General features: G+C 55.1%; 8 protein-coding genes across 8 annotated transcripts; 4 read left to right on the top strand and 4 right to left on the bottom strand.

The window, feature by feature from the left end:
- Positions 1-1531: 1531 nt before the first annotated feature.
- On the top strand, positions 1532-2038 carry INS49_001250 (uncharacterized protein; the record flags this gene model as incomplete). The annotated part of the gene is made up of 1 exon (XM_043162082.1): positions 1532-2038. One exon carries the CDS (start codon positions 1532-1534, stop codon positions 2036-2038), a length of 507 nt encoding a protein of 168 aa, XP_043030588.1.
- Positions 2039-2638: 600 nt separating this feature from the next.
- INS49_001249 (uncharacterized protein) lies at positions 2639-4367 on the top strand (the record flags this gene model as incomplete). Its single annotated transcript, XM_043162081.1, has 2 exons — positions 2639-3424; positions 3498-4367. The coding sequence occupies 2 exons, from the start codon at positions 2639-2641 to the stop codon at positions 4365-4367; spliced, it is 1656 nt and encodes a 551-aa protein (XP_043030587.1).
- A 522-nt stretch (positions 4368-4889) lies between these two features.
- On the bottom strand, positions 4890-7104 carry INS49_001248 (uncharacterized protein; the record flags this gene model as incomplete). Its single annotated transcript, XM_043162080.1, has 4 exons — positions 4890-4988; positions 5047-6578; positions 6637-6672; positions 6741-7104. 4 exons carry the CDS (start codon positions 7102-7104, stop codon positions 4890-4892), a joined length of 2031 nt encoding a protein of 676 aa, XP_043030586.1.
- Positions 7105-8831: 1727 nt separating this feature from the next.
- Positions 8832-10418, top strand: INS49_001247 (uncharacterized protein; the record flags this gene model as incomplete). Its single annotated transcript, XM_043162079.1, has 1 exon — positions 8832-10418. The coding sequence occupies one exon, from the start codon at positions 8832-8834 to the stop codon at positions 10416-10418; it is 1587 nt and encodes a 528-aa protein (XP_043030585.1).
- Positions 10419-11077: 659 nt separating this feature from the next.
- On the top strand, positions 11078-11893 carry INS49_001246 (uncharacterized protein; the record flags this gene model as incomplete). The annotated part of the gene is made up of 1 exon (XM_043162078.1): positions 11078-11893. One exon carries the CDS (start codon positions 11078-11080, stop codon positions 11891-11893), a length of 816 nt encoding a protein of 271 aa, XP_043030584.1.
- A 70-nt stretch (positions 11894-11963) lies between these two features.
- Positions 11964-13496, bottom strand: INS49_001245 (uncharacterized protein; the record flags this gene model as incomplete). The annotated part of the gene is made up of 1 exon (XM_043162077.1): positions 11964-13496. The coding sequence occupies one exon, from the start codon at positions 13494-13496 to the stop codon at positions 11964-11966; it is 1533 nt and encodes a 510-aa protein (XP_043030583.1).
- Positions 13497-14416: 920 nt separating this feature from the next.
- INS49_001244 (uncharacterized protein) lies at positions 14417-15497 on the bottom strand (the record flags this gene model as incomplete). The annotated part of the gene is made up of 2 exons (XM_043162076.1): positions 14417-15136; positions 15195-15497. The coding sequence occupies 2 exons, from the start codon at positions 15495-15497 to the stop codon at positions 14417-14419; spliced, it is 1023 nt and encodes a 340-aa protein (XP_043030582.1).
- A 2774-nt stretch (positions 15498-18271) lies between these two features.
- On the bottom strand, positions 18272-19863 carry INS49_001243 (uncharacterized protein; the record flags this gene model as incomplete). The annotated part of the gene is made up of 3 exons (XM_043162075.1): positions 18272-19186; positions 19244-19664; positions 19730-19863. The coding sequence occupies 3 exons, from the start codon at positions 19861-19863 to the stop codon at positions 18272-18274; spliced, it is 1470 nt and encodes a 489-aa protein (XP_043030581.1).
- Positions 19864-20067: the final 204 nt, after the last annotated feature.

Here is a 20067-nt window from a genome sequence, read left to right as displayed (position 1 = left end):
CTGGTAAATCATCACTTGATGCTCTCGGGCGCTCTCGTGACCATTTTTTGAAGTGAGCTTCTTTTTCAACATTTCGGAAACATCCGCACGTCTCGTCGTCAGCTCCCCCGTCCTCACCTCCGTTATCTCTAGCCCCTGAATCGCGGATGTCTCAAATTCGTCCGAAAATCCACCGGCACTATGGCGGGAACCACAACAAAACCAACCCACTCCCTTATCTCGGCGAGTGGCGGGTCTTTTACCACACTTGCCTACGTCAAACTCGATGATCAGTGCCAGCCACGGTAGACCTTGTCATTATACTTGTCATGCCTTTGCATGCCTCTTCGTCGAGCATCAAAATATAGGACCTCGGGAAGGGACATCTTAATTGAGAAGACGGACCCTTAAGCTTCGTTCCATTTTGGGATTTGGGTTTGACTAGTTCAAGTATGGCGATGTGGGCAATTGTCCGGGGGCATTTTCAGGATTTTCACACCACCGACGCATTCGCGGCCAGCCGATCGAACAGAACAAGTGACATGCATATGTGATCAGAAATGCGAAAGGTTTCCTTCAGCCGTGGAAATCTAACCCAGAGGCGGTCGCTCTTGTGGACATCATAGGCGTGTTCTACACGATTAAGAAGGAAACGAAGTGCCTGCCAAGATCCCTTGCCGAGGACACCAACGGACTTGCCGAGCTGGGATCGGAGAAATCAAGCTCTTCCAAGACTCGCCAGCCATCTCTTGTCAGACACAAGCCCAATAGCTAGCGCGGCTAAGAGTTCAGCCTCATGCAGAACATCATGCTGTGTGTGTTCCTAGTCTAATTGGAGGCTGGTACGGTAACATGTCAGTTCTCTCGGCATTGCCTATCGGACGTGTCGAATTTGTGGGTCGGCGAGCAGTTCCGCCCTCGAGGGATTTCTGGGGGGATTTAAATAGCATCACGCGCAGATTTGTTGAGTGGAATTTGGATCGAACCGCCGGTCCTGCCCCTAGTTGTGAGGTGGCACACCTGAGCAGGCGTTTCACTCATCATCTCGTTGGATCGGGACTCAACTGGGCATACTGAGATTGCAAACCACTTGGTTTGGGGGGCTCGAGAAGAATTTCGTCTTGTGTTACCATGGCCGTTCGCGCGACCTTGTCCAAATGAAGTGTCATAGTGAGAATTTGTCACACCTGCTGCGATTCACTGAGCATGGCCATGGCAGCAAATGCATCTGCTCTCCTGGTGCGACCTCGTCACCCTTAGTAGTGAAACACAGAGCGACCATGGTCTGCCTGCCTGTCAGTGATGTTTGCGTGCATATAAAATGGTGCTTTACATCGCGGAGATGGACGTAACGTTGAAAATCAACCTGGTGCAACACACAACACCCTTTGAAGCAAAAGTAAACCTTCGACGCACAACAAAACCACTTCAACGAAACCCTTAACGTTGAGGGCGGTGGGACATCTAGCCTGCGATTAAGGTCATTGGACCCGAGAAGCGAATTGAACTCACTTGCAACCATCACTGTTGACGACCGATAGTCACCACAAACATGAACGAGTTAATCACAGCAATCATCCTCGGCGCATCTGGATACGGCGCCTTCTTGGCGGTCGGTATCGGATGTCTCATCTGGTACAATATATGGAATCGTAAGAACATGGAGAAAGAGTTTGAGACGAATGAAGCATTCTCGGCTCGGCTAGAAAAGCCGGAGGCGCGGCTCGAGAGTGGCATGATTTCGTGGGACGGCTCGTCCCCGGGTCACTCGACAATAGACTCGCTGGGGTCGCGCGGCTTGATAGCGGCGTTGGGTCGATCGTCTTTCGCCAGGAGCCAGAGGCGCAGAGCATCATCGACACCATCGTTGTCGCAGAGTGCCATCCATGACATCTTCCAGGGGAAAAGAAGGTCAACCCAAACGACGTCGACACTGGTGGAAGACGCTGACAAGCACAACATCGGCTTGGACAGCGGTGGGCAGATGTCGACGCGTGTCCAGCAGACGCGTGCTGAGCGACGAGGAAGTGTGGACTCTCGAGACTCATGGGAGGTGTAGTGATACCCAATGGTGAGACAAAAGTATGATGCATACCTGGGAAAGGAACGGGGGCGAATAAAAACTGCACAGCTGCACAGTGAATAGACAATGAGATTGTGTCAATTGAGGTCTCACCTCTCAATTCACCAAGCTAGCATTTCACCCGTGCTTCCACCACTTTGGACAGCACCTTTTAAGGCCACTCGATGCTGTCGAGAGCTGCTAGGCCTTTTTCTTCCGATCTCTTCCACGTTTGGTCCTGGTAGAATTGGGGGGCTAATAAGCGTCTTCATCACCAGTCCAGGCAGCCAGACTCGACGGTCGAGAAGACTGGTCCAACCAGCAGCAGTCTTGGGGCCAAAGGCCGAGCTCGCTCACCCGGCCAACAGCCAAGCTCAAGTCAACGCACGGAGCACTGACCACCTGCACCAAGCTGCTGGAGCTCCATTTTTTCCCAGGGGCCCGGTTTACCCTGCAACGGTCTGCCCTCGAAAGCTCGTCTGCTGGACCAGGTTTTCCTCACACCACCCACCCACACACACACGCAGACACGCTTTGCGCCGTCAACGATCAGCCAACCACAACGGTGAGATCATCGCACAACACATTCTTCCCACAATGCCGCCCAAGTCCACGCGGTCGCGCGCTGCGCCCAAGGTCGAGCCCGTCGTCAATGGCACATCAACAAAACCCAACACGTCCAAAAAGCGCAAGGCCATCGAGGAAGAGCCAAAAGCGCAGAAAGTGACGTCCAAGCGGCAAAAGGGCTTCGATGGCGACCTCGAGGTTGATGCGAAGCGCCCCAAGCCCACAAAAGCCAAGGCGGCGGCAGAAGTCGCTGCTGCGTCCTTCTCGTCGTCCTTCTCGGTGGAACCGGTCGACACCCTCAAGAGCTTCACCTCCGCGCCGCCCGACACCTCAGACCTGCCCGCCATCAGCAATGCGCCCACTGACATCCTGACCGTCTTCGCGTTCGGCACCGGCGACATGAGCGGCGAGCTCGGTCTAGGACCTAAGAAGAAGGAAGCTAAGCGCGCCACCGTCATCCCGAAGCTCGATGGGAGGGACAAGGACGCGTACCGCGTTGTACAGGTCGACTGCGGTGGCATGCACGTTTTAGCTTTGACCGAAGACAACAAGATCGTATCATGGGGCTGCAACGACAAGGGCGCCCTGGGCAGGGACACCAATTGGGACGGAGGCTTGCGCGACATGGATGCCGAAAAGGCTGGCTCCGACAGCGACTCGGACGACGAGGACGTCAATCCCCTCGAGTCCACCCCTACACACATTCCAGAAAATTCCTTCCCCAAAGGTACCAAGTTCACCTCTGTGGCGGCGGGTGACAGCTCGAGCTTCGCTGTTACCGACACTGGGCTCGTGTACGGCTGGGGAACCTTTCTGGTAAGTTCCAAAAACCCTTATACTCCCCATTGACAAGCTGTTCCGCTTGTTCTGACATACCTGCCATCAACAGGACAGCGAGGCCCACGAGACCTTCCTATACTACAAGGAGGAGACCATAAAGGTGCAACACAAGCCAATCTTGATTCCTGGCCTGCAGAACATCACCAAGGTCGTCTGCGGTTCGAACCACGCCCTCGCACTTGACACTAAGGGAAATGTCTGGTCGTGGGGCGTCAACGAACAGAAACAGGTCGGCCGTCGCACACATCCGCAAAACAAGCATCTCGACAACTACTACCCCGGCAGGCTCGAGCTGAGCCGGCACCCAATCAAGCTCATCGCCGCCGGGCCATACCACTCCTTCGCGGTCGACAAGCTGGACAGGCTCTTCGCCTGGGGCCTCAACAGCTACGGCCAAGCAGGTTACGCCAAAGACGCTGGGAGCGACAACGCCATCCTACCGCACCCGCTGCAGATCCGCTCCGGATCCAAGCAAGGCATCTTGCATATGGACGGCGGTGAGCAGCACTCGACTGCTGTCACCGCGGACGGGCGCTGCTTGGTCTGGGGCCGAATCGACGGAGGACACCTCGGACTCAAGCTGACGGAGGACCAACTCAACAACCCAAAGCTCGTCCGGCGAGACGAGCACAACCGGCCTCGAATCCTTCTCACACCCGTTGCGGTGCCCAACATTGGAAAAGCGGCTTATGTGGCCTGCTCCAGGGGCCACACCGTCTTCGTCAACAAGGAGGGCAAGGCTTATGCGTCCGGCTTCAACGGTCAGATGCAACTCGGTAATGGCAACGACGACGACACAGAGGTGGCTGAGGAAGTCAAGGCCAAGGCGCTCAAGGGCGCCAGGCTTACATGGTGCGGGACCGGTGGGCAGTTCAGCGTTGTTGCGGGCCCATCGGCCGACATTAAAGATGTGGAATAATTGCATAGCATGGCGATGAGGTATCGGGCGGCGACATGACGGTCTGGCGAACAGGGTTGATTTGATTTGTGCTATTTAATGTCTGCATAGATATCTGCATCTTGCATTGCATTATCCGGACGGCGACATGATCAGGTTTTCTGCCCACTTGGGCCTCAAGACAGGGTATCAAATGATATTAGTGTTTCCCTAAGTCCCTGACACCCGAAGGCACAGGACGCACAACTTGGTGAATGTTTAACATAAATGGCGCAATTTATAACACGAATTCGGCACAACTCGATCGCCGATGATCCACGGACACACCATGACCAGTCCTTCATCCGGCCTACCATCTTGAAGGCCTAAGTCCACACGAGGGCGGCACTCCATACGGTTAGTATGAGTATCACGAAGGCTGTGTCCGTTCCAAACTCTGGATACCTCGCCGCTGACACCTGTCACGAGCTCCAGCCGGTCGCCCATGCGGTCTTTGACCTCTTTTGTTCAAGTTCTTCCCACCTCTCCGACTCTGTCTCATCCTCATGCGCCGGTGATGATCGATGTCGGAAGCTTCGTCACCACCGAATACAGAGTCTCCGTCTTCTCTGTAAACCGTCGCCCGCCGGTGCTTATGCAGAGCTACAAGAGTTTTGGCAGGCCGGGCTGGAGGTCGATTACTCGTGGTCGTAATCCTGACCTTACTCGCCCTCCTGCTCGGTCTCCTCTCTTCGAGGTCCACCCAGTAAATCGGCGCGCTCACGAAGACGGTTTTGGCCCTAGGCCGGCGTTCAACGTCGCTGAGTTCAATATAGTTGTCTTTGTGCGGCCGGGCCGATTCGGAGCACATCAAGACAAAGATAACGAACATGGAGACTATCACCGCGCTGGTGACCCCTGCGGCCAATTTCACATCTGCGTCCGTGATGGGCTCGAATTCCACCTCGCTGCTCTTCAGACTCCCCCCCGCGTTCGGGTCGCCCTCGCTCGTGCCACCCGTGTCGTGCGTCAGCGGCGCACGCGGAGGCTGCGCGGCGTTGTCCACCTCCCCTTGCCAGTCACCACGCTTGCCATATGAATCAGCCGGCTCGTCACCGAGCAGAACCATAAGCGCCGACAGGACGTTCATCTCCTGGCCCACTCCGACCGTCCCGTCATATCTGCCAGACGACCAATGCATTCCGCACATGCGCCCGTTGGCCCCACCGCTGCACTGCCGCACCGCCGCCTCGGCCGACGACCTCAGAACGGCCGTGATGCTGTCCCTTGTCCATGGACATAATTGCGCGGTGGCCGCCATCCAGCGCGCGGTGAAGCCCTTGAACGCGAGCATGTCGCCGGTACAGCCGTCTGCAGGGACGTTGGACGCCCTGCCCTCACACGCGGGCTCGAACGCGATTCTCTCGTCGCTCTCGCTGTCCCCAAAGGGCGGGACGAAGAAGGTGCGCAGCATGCTGCCAAGCAGGCCGTCGACCCGATGGGCCCAAACGGCCTCGCCGCCCGTGAAGTCATACATGAAGGCCGCCCCCTGGAGCAGAACGGCGGCGTTGTAGCTGAACTGGGCGCGGTTGATATCGCGGCAGTCGTGCTCGACGTGGGCGCCGTCAAAGACATCGAAGGAGCCGCTGTCGACCAGCCCGACTCGCAGCATCCAGTCAAAGGTCTCGGCCGCGTGGCGCGCGTAGGAACTGTCGCCAGTATACCGCGCCAGGCGCGCCGCGAGGTTGAAGTAGAGGCCGTTGGAGATGGCGTTCTTGTAGCTGTACCCGCCGTTGAGCGCGAAGACCTGCCAGCGCAGCCCGCCGCCGCAGGAGCCGTCGCGGCGGTCCGGGCCGGTCTGCGTGTTGAAGACGGCCTGCGCGAGGGCGAGCCACTGCGGGTCGGCCGGGGGCGGGTTCTGGAAGTTGGACTCGGCGGCCAGCATGGCCGACAGGCCCCAGAAGGACTGGTCGTCGTTGCCGATGAAGGCGGTGACGTTGGGCTCCATGTAGTTCCTGTCCGGGCCGATCTGGGAGAGCAGCGAGGCCTGCACGACGTCGTTGTAGGTGCTGTCGTCTGTGTACTTCCAGTACTCGACCATCGTGCCCCACAGGGCGCCGGCTTCCCACCAGACGTAGTCGTGACGTTCGGGCCCGGGGCCGGAGAGGATGCCTGGGGTGTGACCCGGCTCTTGCCCATGGTAGAAGCTCATCACGTCTTTTGCCTTGAGTGCAGCGGCGGATTTGATGGATTCTGAGATGAGTTAGAATCAATATCTGGTGCCTCAGAAGGAGCTGGTCTGAGTTCTTACCTCTTGAGTCGAAGTCGACATGCATTCCGGCACTTGCTGTGCCCATAAGGGCAAGAGTCGAGGCGGGTAGTCTCATAGTGATCCTCGTGGAATGCCCAATTTACGAGAAAGCTTCTCAAGGTTCGCAAGTCTTTTCTCGGAGTTGTCTTCTATGTTCCTCAGTCCGGAGTGGACGAACTGTGGCATAGACTTCTGGACGTTCTCGATTCTTTCTCCGGCCTTTTCCACTATATTTCTCTTCCCGGCTTCGATGAGTGCCGGTATAGATGTGCCTGGCTGTGCGTACTCGATCGCACACTGTAGAGCTATAGTTCCGATGAGGTCTGCGGCGATGTATCGCAGACAGAACGAAGCGCGCTCACGAAAGATTCTTGCTTGCGGAGCCGGAATGAAGTTGGGAGGTGGCTTCGACACTACCGCTTGCTTGTGCCGGAATATTGTTCGATAGAGATTTCTGAGTGCAGTCATACTTGGAGAGAGAGAGAGAGAGAGAGAGAGAGAGAGAGAGACAGTGTATGTGTGTGTGTGTGTGTGTTTTGGGGTTTGTGAGCTTGAGGTCTGGTTCGGAGCTCTCGTACGATGACTGTGTTAAAAAAATAAGAATGAAATCGGGGATGGCTACATTTGAATATTTGGTTATGTAGTGAAATTGACCCGAAATCTAAGCAATTCAAGTTCTGCAAGATAGAGACAATTTACTGTGGCCGGTGCAATGACGCCGCGTAAAACTTGCCGTTTGGAATCTCAGCATAGTCCTCATTCTGCCCACGATAGTTGGTCCCATGATACAAATTAGCGTCACACTGAAAGTTACTAGCATCTTGAAGGCGTGATGTACTGGAGAGAAGTGTTCCAGTATTTTATAATACTCTGAGTCATTTAACATTTGTTAGATACTGCTGTGGCTGCAGCCCCCAAGGCGTATACCACTGGAATTGGTCATCCAATCCACACCCTTTGTCTGGCTAACTTATTCACCAAAACAGCTGGTGTTCTCCAAAGATCCCGGTGACCTCTGAACCAAGATGAGAAGGGAAAATACTTCACAAAGACCTCCTCTGTCTCGCCTCGGTCGAAAATTTATTTCCCAGGAATCACACAATCCATTTTGCAGTTTTGAGGCGACATACTCTCTATACTGGTCAGCCACATGTGATGATGTTGAACGCAGGGCGGCTATCGGTGCCCGGAAGGTCAAAGGGGCAACCGGTTGTCTGTGCCAACGCGCGGGTCTATGCTTCGGTTGAGTATCCGTTCTCGTAGATTACTTTTCTTATGAAAGCACTTCGTTGTCAAAGACATGATTGAAATGAAAGTAGTATTGTTTGCTTCTAGTTACGGTTCAGAGTGTGTTTTGGTGACTGTTCAGTTGGACGGTTCGACCCACAAATTTAAGATTTAACCTTACTTGCCTGCGTGGAGCCCAATATTCAATCAGGGGCACAGCAGGAGCGATGGAGGAGCCAAAAATAAAACGCTGACAACCCAATCCGCCTGCCAGTAGAAGGATGATGCACTGTCGGCTAATTGAAGAAGAGGCGGCTGATGGGGTGCATTAGTGCAGTGTGCATTATTCTTAATTTCGCAACCAGATGCTACCTAGGTAGTGTGGACCTAGGTAGTGTGGACCTAGCTGTGCGGCGTGGTTGTGTCTGGGCATGGCACTGGGCTTAGGCTTGCAATTGGCCAGTGACTCAGGTGGCCTTGGGAAACAATGGCACAATCCGTTGAATGTCTTGTTAGCTGACAGCTAGAGCCATGCGCACTGAGACTGTAAACAAAGTTAAGGTTCAGCCGGAGACTCGGCAAACGAGTCGAACGCTGTCTCGAATGTGAACCAACCGTACATTCACCTCAGAATGTGTGGCCATGCCGTGGCACGCCAAGGCGCCTAGACAACAATGTAAGGTGGCCACTAAAACATGGGGTGAATCCTAATGCACAAAACCGACCCCGTATTGCAGGTGGCGCTTCGCTCTTTCCGGCACAACCGCCTGTCACTTCCACTTTTATCTTCCAACGTCATCCCTCCAATTTAAATCCTGTCTTTGTAAATCCTGTCTTTGAACCTCGTCCCAGCGACAACGCGGAAAGATACGGCGACTGCATGGGCAACGACTCTTGGGCCCTCATCAGCATTGGTTATGCATAAGCGTACCCTCAACTCAGCTTGTAGACATGCGGATAACTTCGTCATGTCGCTCTGCAGCATGGAACCCTCGGTCAAGGGCTTCCTCCTGCGTCGGCGCGCCATCATCGGCCTGCTTGGCCTCCTGCTCAGCATTTGGACGGTCCGATGGCTGATGCCAAATGACGGAAGGCCGTTTTGGATGAGTGAGGATGCACACATCCCCAGCAGCAGCACCACCAGCAGCAGCAGCAGCAGCAGCAACAACAAAGAAACCATGGACGGCAAACAACACACCGCACAGGCGTCATCTCGGCCGTCAGCTGTCGCCCACCAAAACCCTGACTACCGCGTGGACCTGTCAGACCCGGATGCACCCTACATAGGCTGGCCACTGAAGAGGTTGTGTGAGGAGGTCGAGCCCGTGGAGGGCGTGGTATGGGTCTGCGACAAGAACTGGGGCGGCATGGGCAACATCCGGAATTTCATACTCAACTGCCTGAGATACGGAATCGAAGCGGGTGCCACAGGGCTGGTCATGCCCGAGATACACCTGCGCGATGAGGAGGACATCACCGACTACATCACGCCCCTCAAGGCGCCCCTGGGCTACATGTTCGATGAGGCACACTTCCGCACCGCGATGGGCGACAACTGCCCGCACATCACGCTCTACAACTCGACGCGCGACGTGCCTTACTTTGACGCTAATGCCACTACCACCGCCACCGGCGAGCTGGCCATCCCCGAGGTGGACCCGCGCTCGCTCGTACACACGCCGCAGAAGTGCGACGCCGCGGAGCCAGACCGCCACGTCGACCGCTTCGGCGAGAGATTCCGCGCCTACATGCGCACCGGTACTACTAACGGCACAACAGGTGTGACGACGCTGTTGCAGCCCCCGTCACCTACCACGCCCCGGCTGTTCCGCATGGTCGACAAGGACAGGCGGCCCGCGCTGCCGGTCATGTGGGCCTGGCCTGTGCACCGCGACGGGGCCGAGCTCGCAAACACCTTCGGCATGCTACTCAAGTTCAACCCGCGGCTTATGAGGCTGGGGAAGCGGGCGCTGGAGGGGATGCACGAGTTCTCGAGGACGATCGGAGACGAGGAAGAGGAATTCGTCAAGCGTGGCGGCCGCGACGACGACGACGGCCGAGAGGGCAAGTTTCTGGGCGTGCACCTGCGCTCCGAGATCGACGCCGAGAAGTTCTGGCCGACGTACGCGGAGCAGCGGGAGGCGTACCTGCGCAAGGCGGCCGAGAAGAGCCTGACCTCTGTCGCGTACGTGGCGTGCGGCGACGCGGGCCAGATCGCGAGGTTCGGGCGCGACGCGCAGGCGCAGCTGGGCATGACGGTCGTCAGCAAGACGGACGTGCTGGCCGGGGCGGACCTGGCGGAGCTGGAGAGCCTGACGTGGGACCAGCAGGCGATCGTGGACTTCATCGTGCTGGCGGGGAGCGACTACTTCGTGGGCAACTCGCGGAGCAGCTTCTCGATATTCCTGGCGCAGAGGCGGCACCTGCAGACGGACGGGCTGTACACGCGGCAGTACAAGGTGCGCTCCGAAGGGTTCGGGCGGAGCTTTGTCGTCGGGCCCAAGGAGCTCTATTTTGATCACTGGCTGTTTATCTGGGATGCTGCATGGCCTTGAGATTGTGGCGCGTTAGGCGTTGAGGGTTCCTTGCCTTTACAGTATTTTGTTAGCCTCATAGATACCTAAGTAGAATCCGACTAGAGAATCATGGTCTCATTGCGCAGACAAATACCTAATTTGTACAGAACTGTTTTCGATGTCTCTCCATGTCTTGCCCTGATTTGGCTCAGTCAAAGCTGTCACTGCTCATGCGTCACTCATAAGCTGAGAAAGACATGACTAGCAACAATATTTTTTCTCCTAGTATCCCTTTATGGGCTGGAAGACTTGTCAATGTTGTCATGGCAATAGCCACTGGCTTCCGCACTGACATGGATGCCATGCCGCCACAGCCCAACGCACGGAGTCACCCTCGCGATGTTAGAATACTCCATGGATTATCTACTCGGTTAAGATAGCCAAAGACCCGGCCCGCGGCCAAGCCGGAACAACACCTTTAAAATCGGAGCAAAGTGGCTACGACTACGGCCTTGAACCCCGCGCCGACGCGTCCCACCCCTTCCGGTATATCCCCGAGTCTCGCGTGTTGGGGATGGCGTCCTCCACTTTCCGGAACCGTCAACAAATCCAATCTGAGCCGCTTGAACAGCCAAACCCACTGAGAAAACAATTCCCAGGCCAATCTCAGGAATTTCCATAGGGGAAGGAAAAGCGAAATGGACACCAACGAGACGCAGCGCGCCGTCCTCGCGGCGCTGTACCGCAAGATGATAGACGCCAGCCACATCCTGCACCAACAAGGCGTGCTGGACGCCTACGGGCACCTCTCGGCGCGGCACCCCTTCAACCCCGACGTCTTGATCATGTCGCGGTCCATAGCCCCAGGCACCATCTCGAGCGCGGAGGACCTGATCGGGTACCACGTGCGCGACGCGGAGCCCCTGGACCCGGGCTCCGCGAAGGGCTTCGCCGAGCGGCACATCCACTCCGAGGTGTACCGCCGGCACCCACGTGTCAATGCCGTGGTGCACAGCCACGCCGAGAGCGTCATCCCGTACACGATCTCGGGGGTGCCGCTGCGTCCCTGCTACCACATGGGCGGGTTTCTGGGCCTGGGGGCCAAGGGTTGGCCGGAGGTGTACGATGCGGCTGAGCACTTGGTGGAGGGGGACGTGCCGGACATGCTGGTGCGCAATGCCCACCTCGGGGAGCCGCTGGCGGCGTGCTTTGATGGCGGGGCTGTGGTCGCTCTCATGAGGGGTCACGGGCTGACCGTTGTTGCGGGTGGGGTTGAGGAGGTCGTGTCGCGGTCTGTGTATACCATGAAGAACGCGAGTATACAGACGGCTGCCTTGACGATGCAGTCGGCGTTCGCGGCCCAGGGCGGTGCTTCGAGGCCTGGCGGCTTGGAGTTCCTCGACGAAAGCGAGTCCAAGGCTGCGACGGGAATGGCTCAGTGGTCTGCCCAGAGACCTTGGAAGCTGTGGGTCAGGGAAGTGGAGGCGGGCGGGCTTTATTTGAACTCTGCTTGAATGGAATAGATGCAGACGCACCACCGCCCCGGAAGAGGCATCATGTCGAGTCTGGATTCTATGACAAAGTCTACTGCGCCTTTGGTGTTTTCGCCTGTTTCTGCAGCAGCACATCCCCTCCTCGGATAGCATGGTACAAACCCAACAGCCCTCGTGTCGGCCACGTCGACTTCACCCTCCCCTTCAGCCTGGCCTTCGCCGAGGCACGCTGTGCGGCCTCCTCAGCATCGAGATCGACTTTGACACTAACCTTTTCATACACACTGGGCAGATAGTTTGCACCGTACTTGGCCCGAACGATGTCATACGACTCCCTGTCGTAGACAGACCAGAAATCCTCTTCAGTGTAATACGTGTGAGCGTATAGAGTCTTCCACCCATCCAGCTCGCGCACCTTCGCCTCCAACGCCTTGTTCTTGTTGAGGACGTCTCGGCGATTCCAGGAGATGAGGCCCCACACGCCAAAGTTCAGCAGGTCGGAGTAGTCCCGCTTTCCCATCGCCGCGTGGATCCCATGACATGACCCGGGTGAGTCTCGACGTGCCTTCAGAGGACATAGCCAGAGAGGGTAGAGGCCAACGTTCTCATCCAGCCACGTCTTGAACTCGCTGCATTTCTGGTAAGGTATACCACAGTCCTGTATCATATAGTGATATGAGAAGTCGGTCTTGGCTTGTGCCTGGTTGATGACTCGCGTGTACATAAATGGATCAAGGATGTAGCGGGTGACACGGTTGAAAGGAACTTTGAAGTACTGGAAGGCCTGCCGGCCGGTCCAGAACCCACCTCGGTCGTAGCGAAAGAGGTAGTCCCAAATTGGTATGTAGTCTGTGACGGCACTCTCTGAGGATTTCAAAAGCTGGTTGTGGGCATCTTGTGCCCGGAGGTAGAACCACGGATCGCCTCTGCGCGTGAAGGGTCGCGGCTTGTGTCCCGAAGGCAAGTCGTCAACCATGCGGCCGCAGCATATCACCGATGATTCTGGTGTGAACGTTATGCCGTCAATGTAGTCATTGTCGATGTTGTCCGTCTCCTCCTTGATCTTCGCCAGTGTGTTGTCGAACCCCTTCGTCAGGTGGTATGTCAGGGCCACATATTTCTTGGCATCCATGAGCTGGACCTCCAGCAGAGTCACCACACCGACCGTCCCAAAGGCTGAAGCCGCACCCCAGAAGAGGTCTTGCTTCTCAGAATTGGAGGCCGTGGCCACTTCACCAGTGGGAAGAACAATCTCAATCCCGTTGATGGTCGCCTCGAACAGGCCGAAGCGGAACGAGCTGCTCTCGCCGGAAGACCCGGAAAAGCCACCACCGACCGTGATGCTGGGAAGCTCCATCACAACCTGAGGAACCAGGCCTTCCTTCAAAGTTGCCGTGACTAGCGCATCCATTGGGACGTTTGGCTCGACTGATGCTGTCTTCTTCGTCTTGTCGATGGAGAGGACATTGTTGAGCGAGCTGGTGTCCACGATATTGTCTCTGTTCCTGTCTGACGGCCGCGTGCTGAGACTCGAGCCGTGGTAGTTTCGGAAGGGCTTCTGTTCCTTGTGGAAATGCTTTACTCTCTCGGCGACTGCTGCCACCGCGGCGTCGTGTGCTTCCATGATGGCGGTCGATTACTCATTGATTTAGAGCCTTACCAATCCCGTTCGGAAGCGCAGGCAATAGCAGTTCAGTCCAGAACCAAATGCAACTCGTCGGTATGAAGTATGTGTTATGTAGTATTTAAATGTGCGAACCTGCAACGATGGGACCCCACACGGCCGTGACTTGAGGAGTGAACAAGTGTATGGACTGATGGTGGAGAAGTGAGGTCGAAATAAGGTTTGGTGCAGCACAAGGGCGGACCCGCCTCCCAGCCTCGCTCTATCCCTGAAGCTGACAACACTGAACCCTGGCCACGTCGATCCGCTGTTCGACACGTATTTAGTCAGTCTTATTTGATCATCACATGTACCAAAGAAGCTCGATAGTGTGCGAGCAAAATTCAGAACTCCAATCCCGTGTCTTCATTGGCATGGAGATAGAATATCGTTGCTCACTTCTTCAAGCAATCCTTACCTAACGTGCGTGCGCATACAACTCGGCCTCCATAGCTATTATGCAGTGGCTCAGAACTTGCGGTCATGCAATGATCGACGAGAAAGAAATATCACTGGAGAGGTCGGCATGAAAGTCACATGCACTCCAAGTGGGTTGCGAAATCGGTATGTATTCCGCAGGACACCTAGGTATGTTCACTGCCTGGTATCTAGTCTTCTTAAAATTGTTCAGCTCTGTGTTTGTAGAGCGACCAGCGTAAGAAGACATCTGGAGTAAAAGTGCCTGAACCTATGCCCAAGTCATGTTGACAGAGCCCCCCCCCCCAGGCACTAGGTCCTCCTCGGTGTGCTCAATCGCCATGATACTCTCGCTACGCAGTCCTCCACCCCGCACCCCAAGCCCCCTTTTCCATTCCCCGGTCATGTCTGAGGCCGAGGTTTGACTGCTTTCCAATGACTTCCGGCCACGCTTTTAGACCTCCTCACTGTTTTTGGTGTCTCAGCTTCTCAGCCCGCTCTCTCACCCGCCTTTGACCCGCCTCCGATAGCTGGCCAGGTCTGATCTTCGCAGGTATTCCCCTCTCGAGATCATGCGCCTTCCACATGCTCTTCAGGGTTGCTTCCATGTTTGAGAGCTCGTCGAACCTCTCCTGTTCCGCCTGCCGTTCTCTCCTCTTCGCCTCCTCACGCTCCTCACGCTCCTCACGCTCTCTGATGTTGCGGCGCTCCTCGACAGCCTCCCGCTCTCGGTCGCAATCTTGCCACATCTTGTGAAGGCTGGACTGGACCGTGAATCGGTAGTTTTGCTCTCGTATCTCAGCCTCGCGAGCTTGCTTCTCCTCTTTTTGGATTCGTGCTTGCTCTTCGGCCTTCTGGATGTCCCTGATGGTAGCACGCTCCAGGTCCATGTTCCGCTGCATAGTTCGCAGGCCCGCCTCGAGCTCTGCTAGCTCGCTTGCAGGGTTCTCGTCATCGATTTTGGTGAGATGAGATTGTTTGGTGAGACGAGAGTGGGTGATGAGATGAGACGGGTTGGTGAGTTGATAGCGATTGTTCCGATGGAAGGGTCGAGGGTTTATCTGGGATGTGTGTTGATCTGGACAGCCCTCGCCTTCGGCCATGCCCATTTCAGGAATCCGCAACCGCTTTCCACCACCGTTGGTTTCGTCACTGTCGTCACCAACGTCTGCAAACGCCCGTTTCTGAAAATTGTTAGTTTCCCCTGTAGCTGACATCACACGGTGTCACTATTGGGCTTACTCGGCAACGCTGCGATGTTTCAGCTCGAACTGCAGGCCTGTTGACACTGCCTTGCCACCTGTCCCCCGCCTTTTGCTCAAGACATGTCGCCTCATTGGTGAAGGTGGATTCGGCCGTTGTTGTGGTGGGTGTCTGCCATCTGCCCCTTGCCTTTGCCTCCAGCCACGTGGCCGTATGGTTGGAGATGGGCTTGGTCTTTGTTCTAGTGGGTGCCGTCTGCTCGTCGTCATTGATCACGATGGGCTTGTCGTAGCAGCAGCCAGGACGGGCATACTGTCGGGCAGATGTTTGCTGGTGACGCATTTTGGTTTGGTCGCTGGTCGACGCTGGTGATCGCTGCGGTCTGAGGACAATTGTGATCAGAGGAGCCACGAGACGACAGTGACTTTCAGGTTGTTGATTTGTTTGTTCGGTTGGTTGGTGAGGAAGACTGGAGGGTAGGTCTGAGATGAGATGTGTCTGTTGGCAGTGTTGTGTTGAGGAAAATGATGGATTGCCGTTGGCCAGAAGGATTAGGCACAGCTTGGTGACAGCAGTTCTGCAACAACAGACCAGAGTGGTTGTCGGAAGGAAGAAAGAAAGAGGTTGACGTTGGGAGGGGAGATGCCCTTTTATGTTATTTTGGGCAACTGCCGGCAGGCTGACTAGGGCCGGTCGTCTATGCGCAGGACTGTCTGAAGCTATTCTAGCCTGCCGAGAATCTAATATTGGATAGTCAACGTTTGTAATAGTGATGTCAAGTACTGCTGCAAACGATCGAGTCTTCGTGCCGTTGCCTTGATCGTGGCTGAAGCTCATCCTCTTCTTCCTCCTCAGAATAGGTTGAACTACTGAGACAGTGCTGCCCCACCAATACCCCTGCTAGATGTGAATTGAAATAATGGCAAAATATTCTTGGGCTACTAGTTTCTGATTGCGAATTCACTTTTGAAGGGTCCTTGCTCAACGGGTGACCAACGAGGTGCATGGGTGATGGGCCAGGCAGGCAAGTAGACCTTTAGGAAAAGTCGAAGCTGACTTACGGTAGGTATACGACGGAGTATCTACGTCTTCAATTTGCAAACGAAGGATGATTCTGAATTATATTGAGAGATTGAACCACCAAGGGGTCTCAATAGCTAGAAAACCAGCTCACGCATGATAGAAGGGTCTGTTTTTTTTTCTGCCGATCTCTTGCAGTTGAGTCTATATAAGTGTATCTGTAGAGCAGTATCAATACTACACGGGAGGAGCCTCAATGAGAGACAGTTTTTGTGTCGCTTTGATGATCGTTGGCTGCAACCTTCGAAGCGGAAGGCATTTATCTAACAAGCTTCGCTTGCCTTGCCGTCCTGCTCTACTGCACAAGTCGGTCACACAAATGAGAAGGGGTCATACCTCAACAACGACCAGTCCAGAAACTTCGATTTTGGGAAATCTTTTGTCACGAGGGAATCTTCGTGGTTGACTTATTGTGCAAGATCGCCTTAGTGAGAGCCTTTCCAGGCATGGCCAACCAGTATTTGGCACACACCTGGGTTCCTTCTCTTACTCAATAAACACTGCACATCATGGTAATTTTTCGAAATATGAACTTGATAGGTCACACAATATGTCGGCGTTTTGGAAGACACTCAAAGCTGGACCCAGCAGGTCTGACCTTTTACATCTAGATATATACCATAATGACTGAGTCATCTATGATGGTCTTACAAATTGCTTGCATACATGGGTGTTGGTAAGATGTTGCCTCTGCATTCGATATCACAAGCGGGAAAATTGTTTGCATGCAAACACTTTCTGTTGGAATCGTTCTATGTTCAGCTTATGAGGCTCCCATCGGCGCCATCGATCTCAAAGGCTACCCAGAAAATACACGAGAGGGAACCCTTCTTTGGATGTCGTGGATCTCAGTAAGATACCTAAACGAAGACTTGCGCAACTACCAGGCTGACTCTTAGTATCTACAGGTGTATTTCAGTTGCCCCAGGAGACCAGTACCCTGAACGAGTGCAAGCGGAGAGTTCAACACTGGACCGGCTTTGAAGTATCCCCTGAGCAACTTGGCCAGACTTTTGTGGCCATTCACAATGGATGTTCGAGCCCTGGGACGCGTACTGGCGACGACGCTCCTTGAGACGAGTTTCTGAAAAAGATTTGTCAGCGGGCGACATACAAAATGGGAAGGCTTTTGCGGTGTGTGCTTTGCGAGAGGGTGATCGGAACGGACGATGAATGGAAGATGCGATGGTTGCACGTGCACTACCTAGCAAGTACTAGGTAATGAAACACAATTTTGGCACCCTTGAATATCTTTCCGCCGAAATCTTAAGCACAGTCTTGCACTAATCCATCGTTTGATACAAAGTTGGCAATGCACAAATTCCCGCTTCATCTTCGTGAGGGTGACACGAAACGGAAGAGGATTCCAAGTATCGCGATGCACTCATGTCAAAGACAGATCGGATCGAGGAGCAGTTTGTGGCTTTGGCAAAACAGTTGGCGCTGGCAAAGGTCAAACAACAGCAGGGAGAACAACACGACATGCAGGACAGTCATAGCCACCGAACTATCCAACCCTGCCAGAGGGCCAACACCCGATGGACATATATGAGACGGTTTGAAACTGGGGATTTCTTCAACATGTGCACCTGAGCCTGTGGTAGGCCTCACACTGAATATTTTGGACGAGCACGCACCAAGATCGATGTTGTATGCATATATAATGGTTTTTAATAGTAACGATGGAGACATCTAAAGCTACCTAGGTATGTACGGATCGTTAAGACCGCCAGAGGCTTTCAGTGTCGTATAGTCTAATTATACGGGAGGAAGGGGGCTAATTTGGGAACCCTCTGTTCGTGCTGCCGGCTTTGAGCCAAGCACCCTCCGCTCCAACCTTTAATCGAATTCGTAGTGTTCCCAGGTATCCACGTGTATCCATTAACATTCTCTCTGCTCCAGTTTTCCGGCTGTCCTGATCACTCCGTCCCGGCCCCGCTCCCGCTCCACACTAACATCATACTCAACCTGCCAGTCGTCGCTCGTAAGAAGCTCATCCTGATGGGTAACTATGAATCGTGCCCAAAAAGCTGCAACTAGGCGGGCTTGCAATAATTAGCAGGAAAGCTTCCTTTCCTGCCAGCAAGCTCGCCAGTCCACCAGTCCTGGTCGGTCTGCGTCTTCTTGATGATTTTAATCCTGTCGCCCTCCCGAAAAGACAAGTCGCCGGCGCCCTGGCCCGCGAAATCGTACTGCGCAATCACGTACTCCTCTGGCTTGCCACTGCCTATTCGCTTCGGTGGGGGCGGTGGGGGTGGCTTTTTCTTGGCCGCAATGCTGGTTTGCGAGAAATTCGACGCGATCGTGGAAGCTGGAGAGGGTGGGTTGCGGCTTCCGAAATAGTCACCTGCAGACGTTTGGCGAAGCTGGGACGGAGAGACCTGTCCAGACGACCTGCCCAGATCACTCGCGGTCGTGAAGTCTGTAGGCTTCAAGAGCCCACCATAGTTGGAGTTCTTGACGTCGGGCCTTGGGCCAAAGTTAGGGCTAGGCTGTGGCGAAGGTGTCGGCGACGTCGCAGGAGCAGCCGAGTTGGACGACGTTATTCGTGGCCGGCCCCCATTGGCACTAGGTATTAGGCTCGATGACGCGCGGCGCATGCCGGGTTCCGGTGGAGGAGCTGAGAGCTGCCGGCCGAGCGGAGCGCCATCGTTCGATAGGTTCAGAGGCTCCCTGATGCCTCTGCCCCGGGCAATCATAGAGATCAATTCCACGTCACGCTTCCCAGGCTCAAAGGCTTGGGCCCATGCCTCAATCACGTCGTCCATTGGCGGTGCTGGGGACGGGAAGCCATTCTCTTCACAGTATCCATGTAAGACAGTATAATATAAGCCGAGGAGCCGGTTCTGGATGACAATGTGCGCAGCCAAAAGAGGAGGCACGAGGCTGAATGTAGCCTGGATTATGGGGGGCAAGGTCTCTCGCAGGTGGTGATCGGCGATTTCAAACTCCTGGTGACACAGGTTAGATGGTGTTTAGCAGTCATTCCGCGTAGCGTTGTCTCTCACCTCGGACAGGGTTGCCAGTTCGTCCTCGGCTTTTGCCAATTGAGCATCCTCCTTGGGCGTCCGGGTTGCCTTGCGGTGAAGTTTGTGGACCTTGTCCTGGGTCTTCTCAACATCGAAGCGCTTGTCCTCCCTCTTCTTGATGGTCTTTCGTATGGGGGCGATGTTTTGGCGGGCGTTGTTGGCAGGCGCAATGATTCGCGACTCGATCGAGGTGATGTCCTCGGTGAGCTCTGTCCTCAGGTCCGAGTAGACGTCCTTAAGTGCGAAGGTCCTGTGGAGCTGGAGCTCTGGGGTGATGGCAGTCTGGCGACCGTGGCCGTCGGATGCGCCAACTATAGGGTCGTAGAGGCTCGCATAGACGTTGGCGATCTCGAGCTGCGAGTTAACTAGGGTAAACCATGACTCTTGCCAGGATTTTGCGCTTTCGATGAGCTGGAAGCCCTGTATGTTAGCCTGGGTTGTGGTGCCCTGGGAGGGTAAGCAAACGAGGATGGGAAAGTGCTCGCCTTCGCCAGAATGCGATCTGCATCCTCGTAGTCGTTCAACAAGACCGAGACTTTGGCATTGTCGCCTGGGTTCTTGCTGAGGAGCCTGCCGAATTTCCTCTGCACGGACTGCATCTTTGGCCAGGTTGCTGATGCTATCGACGCTCTTGGGTGGGTGCTGTGAGGGGAAGGTATCCAACGCGATCATCAGGCTGCCCACAAGCTACCGCGAGAAGTGGTGAAGAGGCGATGCAGAGCCGCAGGCAAAGGGGCTCAACAGGACGCTGTAAAGTGAGAGCAGCACGGACCACCGTTAAATTAGTGACATCAGAGTTGCAC

The sequence above is a fragment of the Diaporthe citri genome (assembly GCF_014595645.1).
Source record: "Diaporthe citri strain NFHF-8-4 chromosome Unknown scaffold_1, whole genome shotgun sequence".
Lineage (NCBI taxonomy): Eukaryota > Fungi > Ascomycota > Sordariomycetes > Diaporthales > Diaporthaceae > Diaporthe > Diaporthe citri.
The sequence above is the reverse complement of the archived record's forward strand: the minus strand, read 5'-3'. Positions and strand labels throughout refer to the sequence as shown.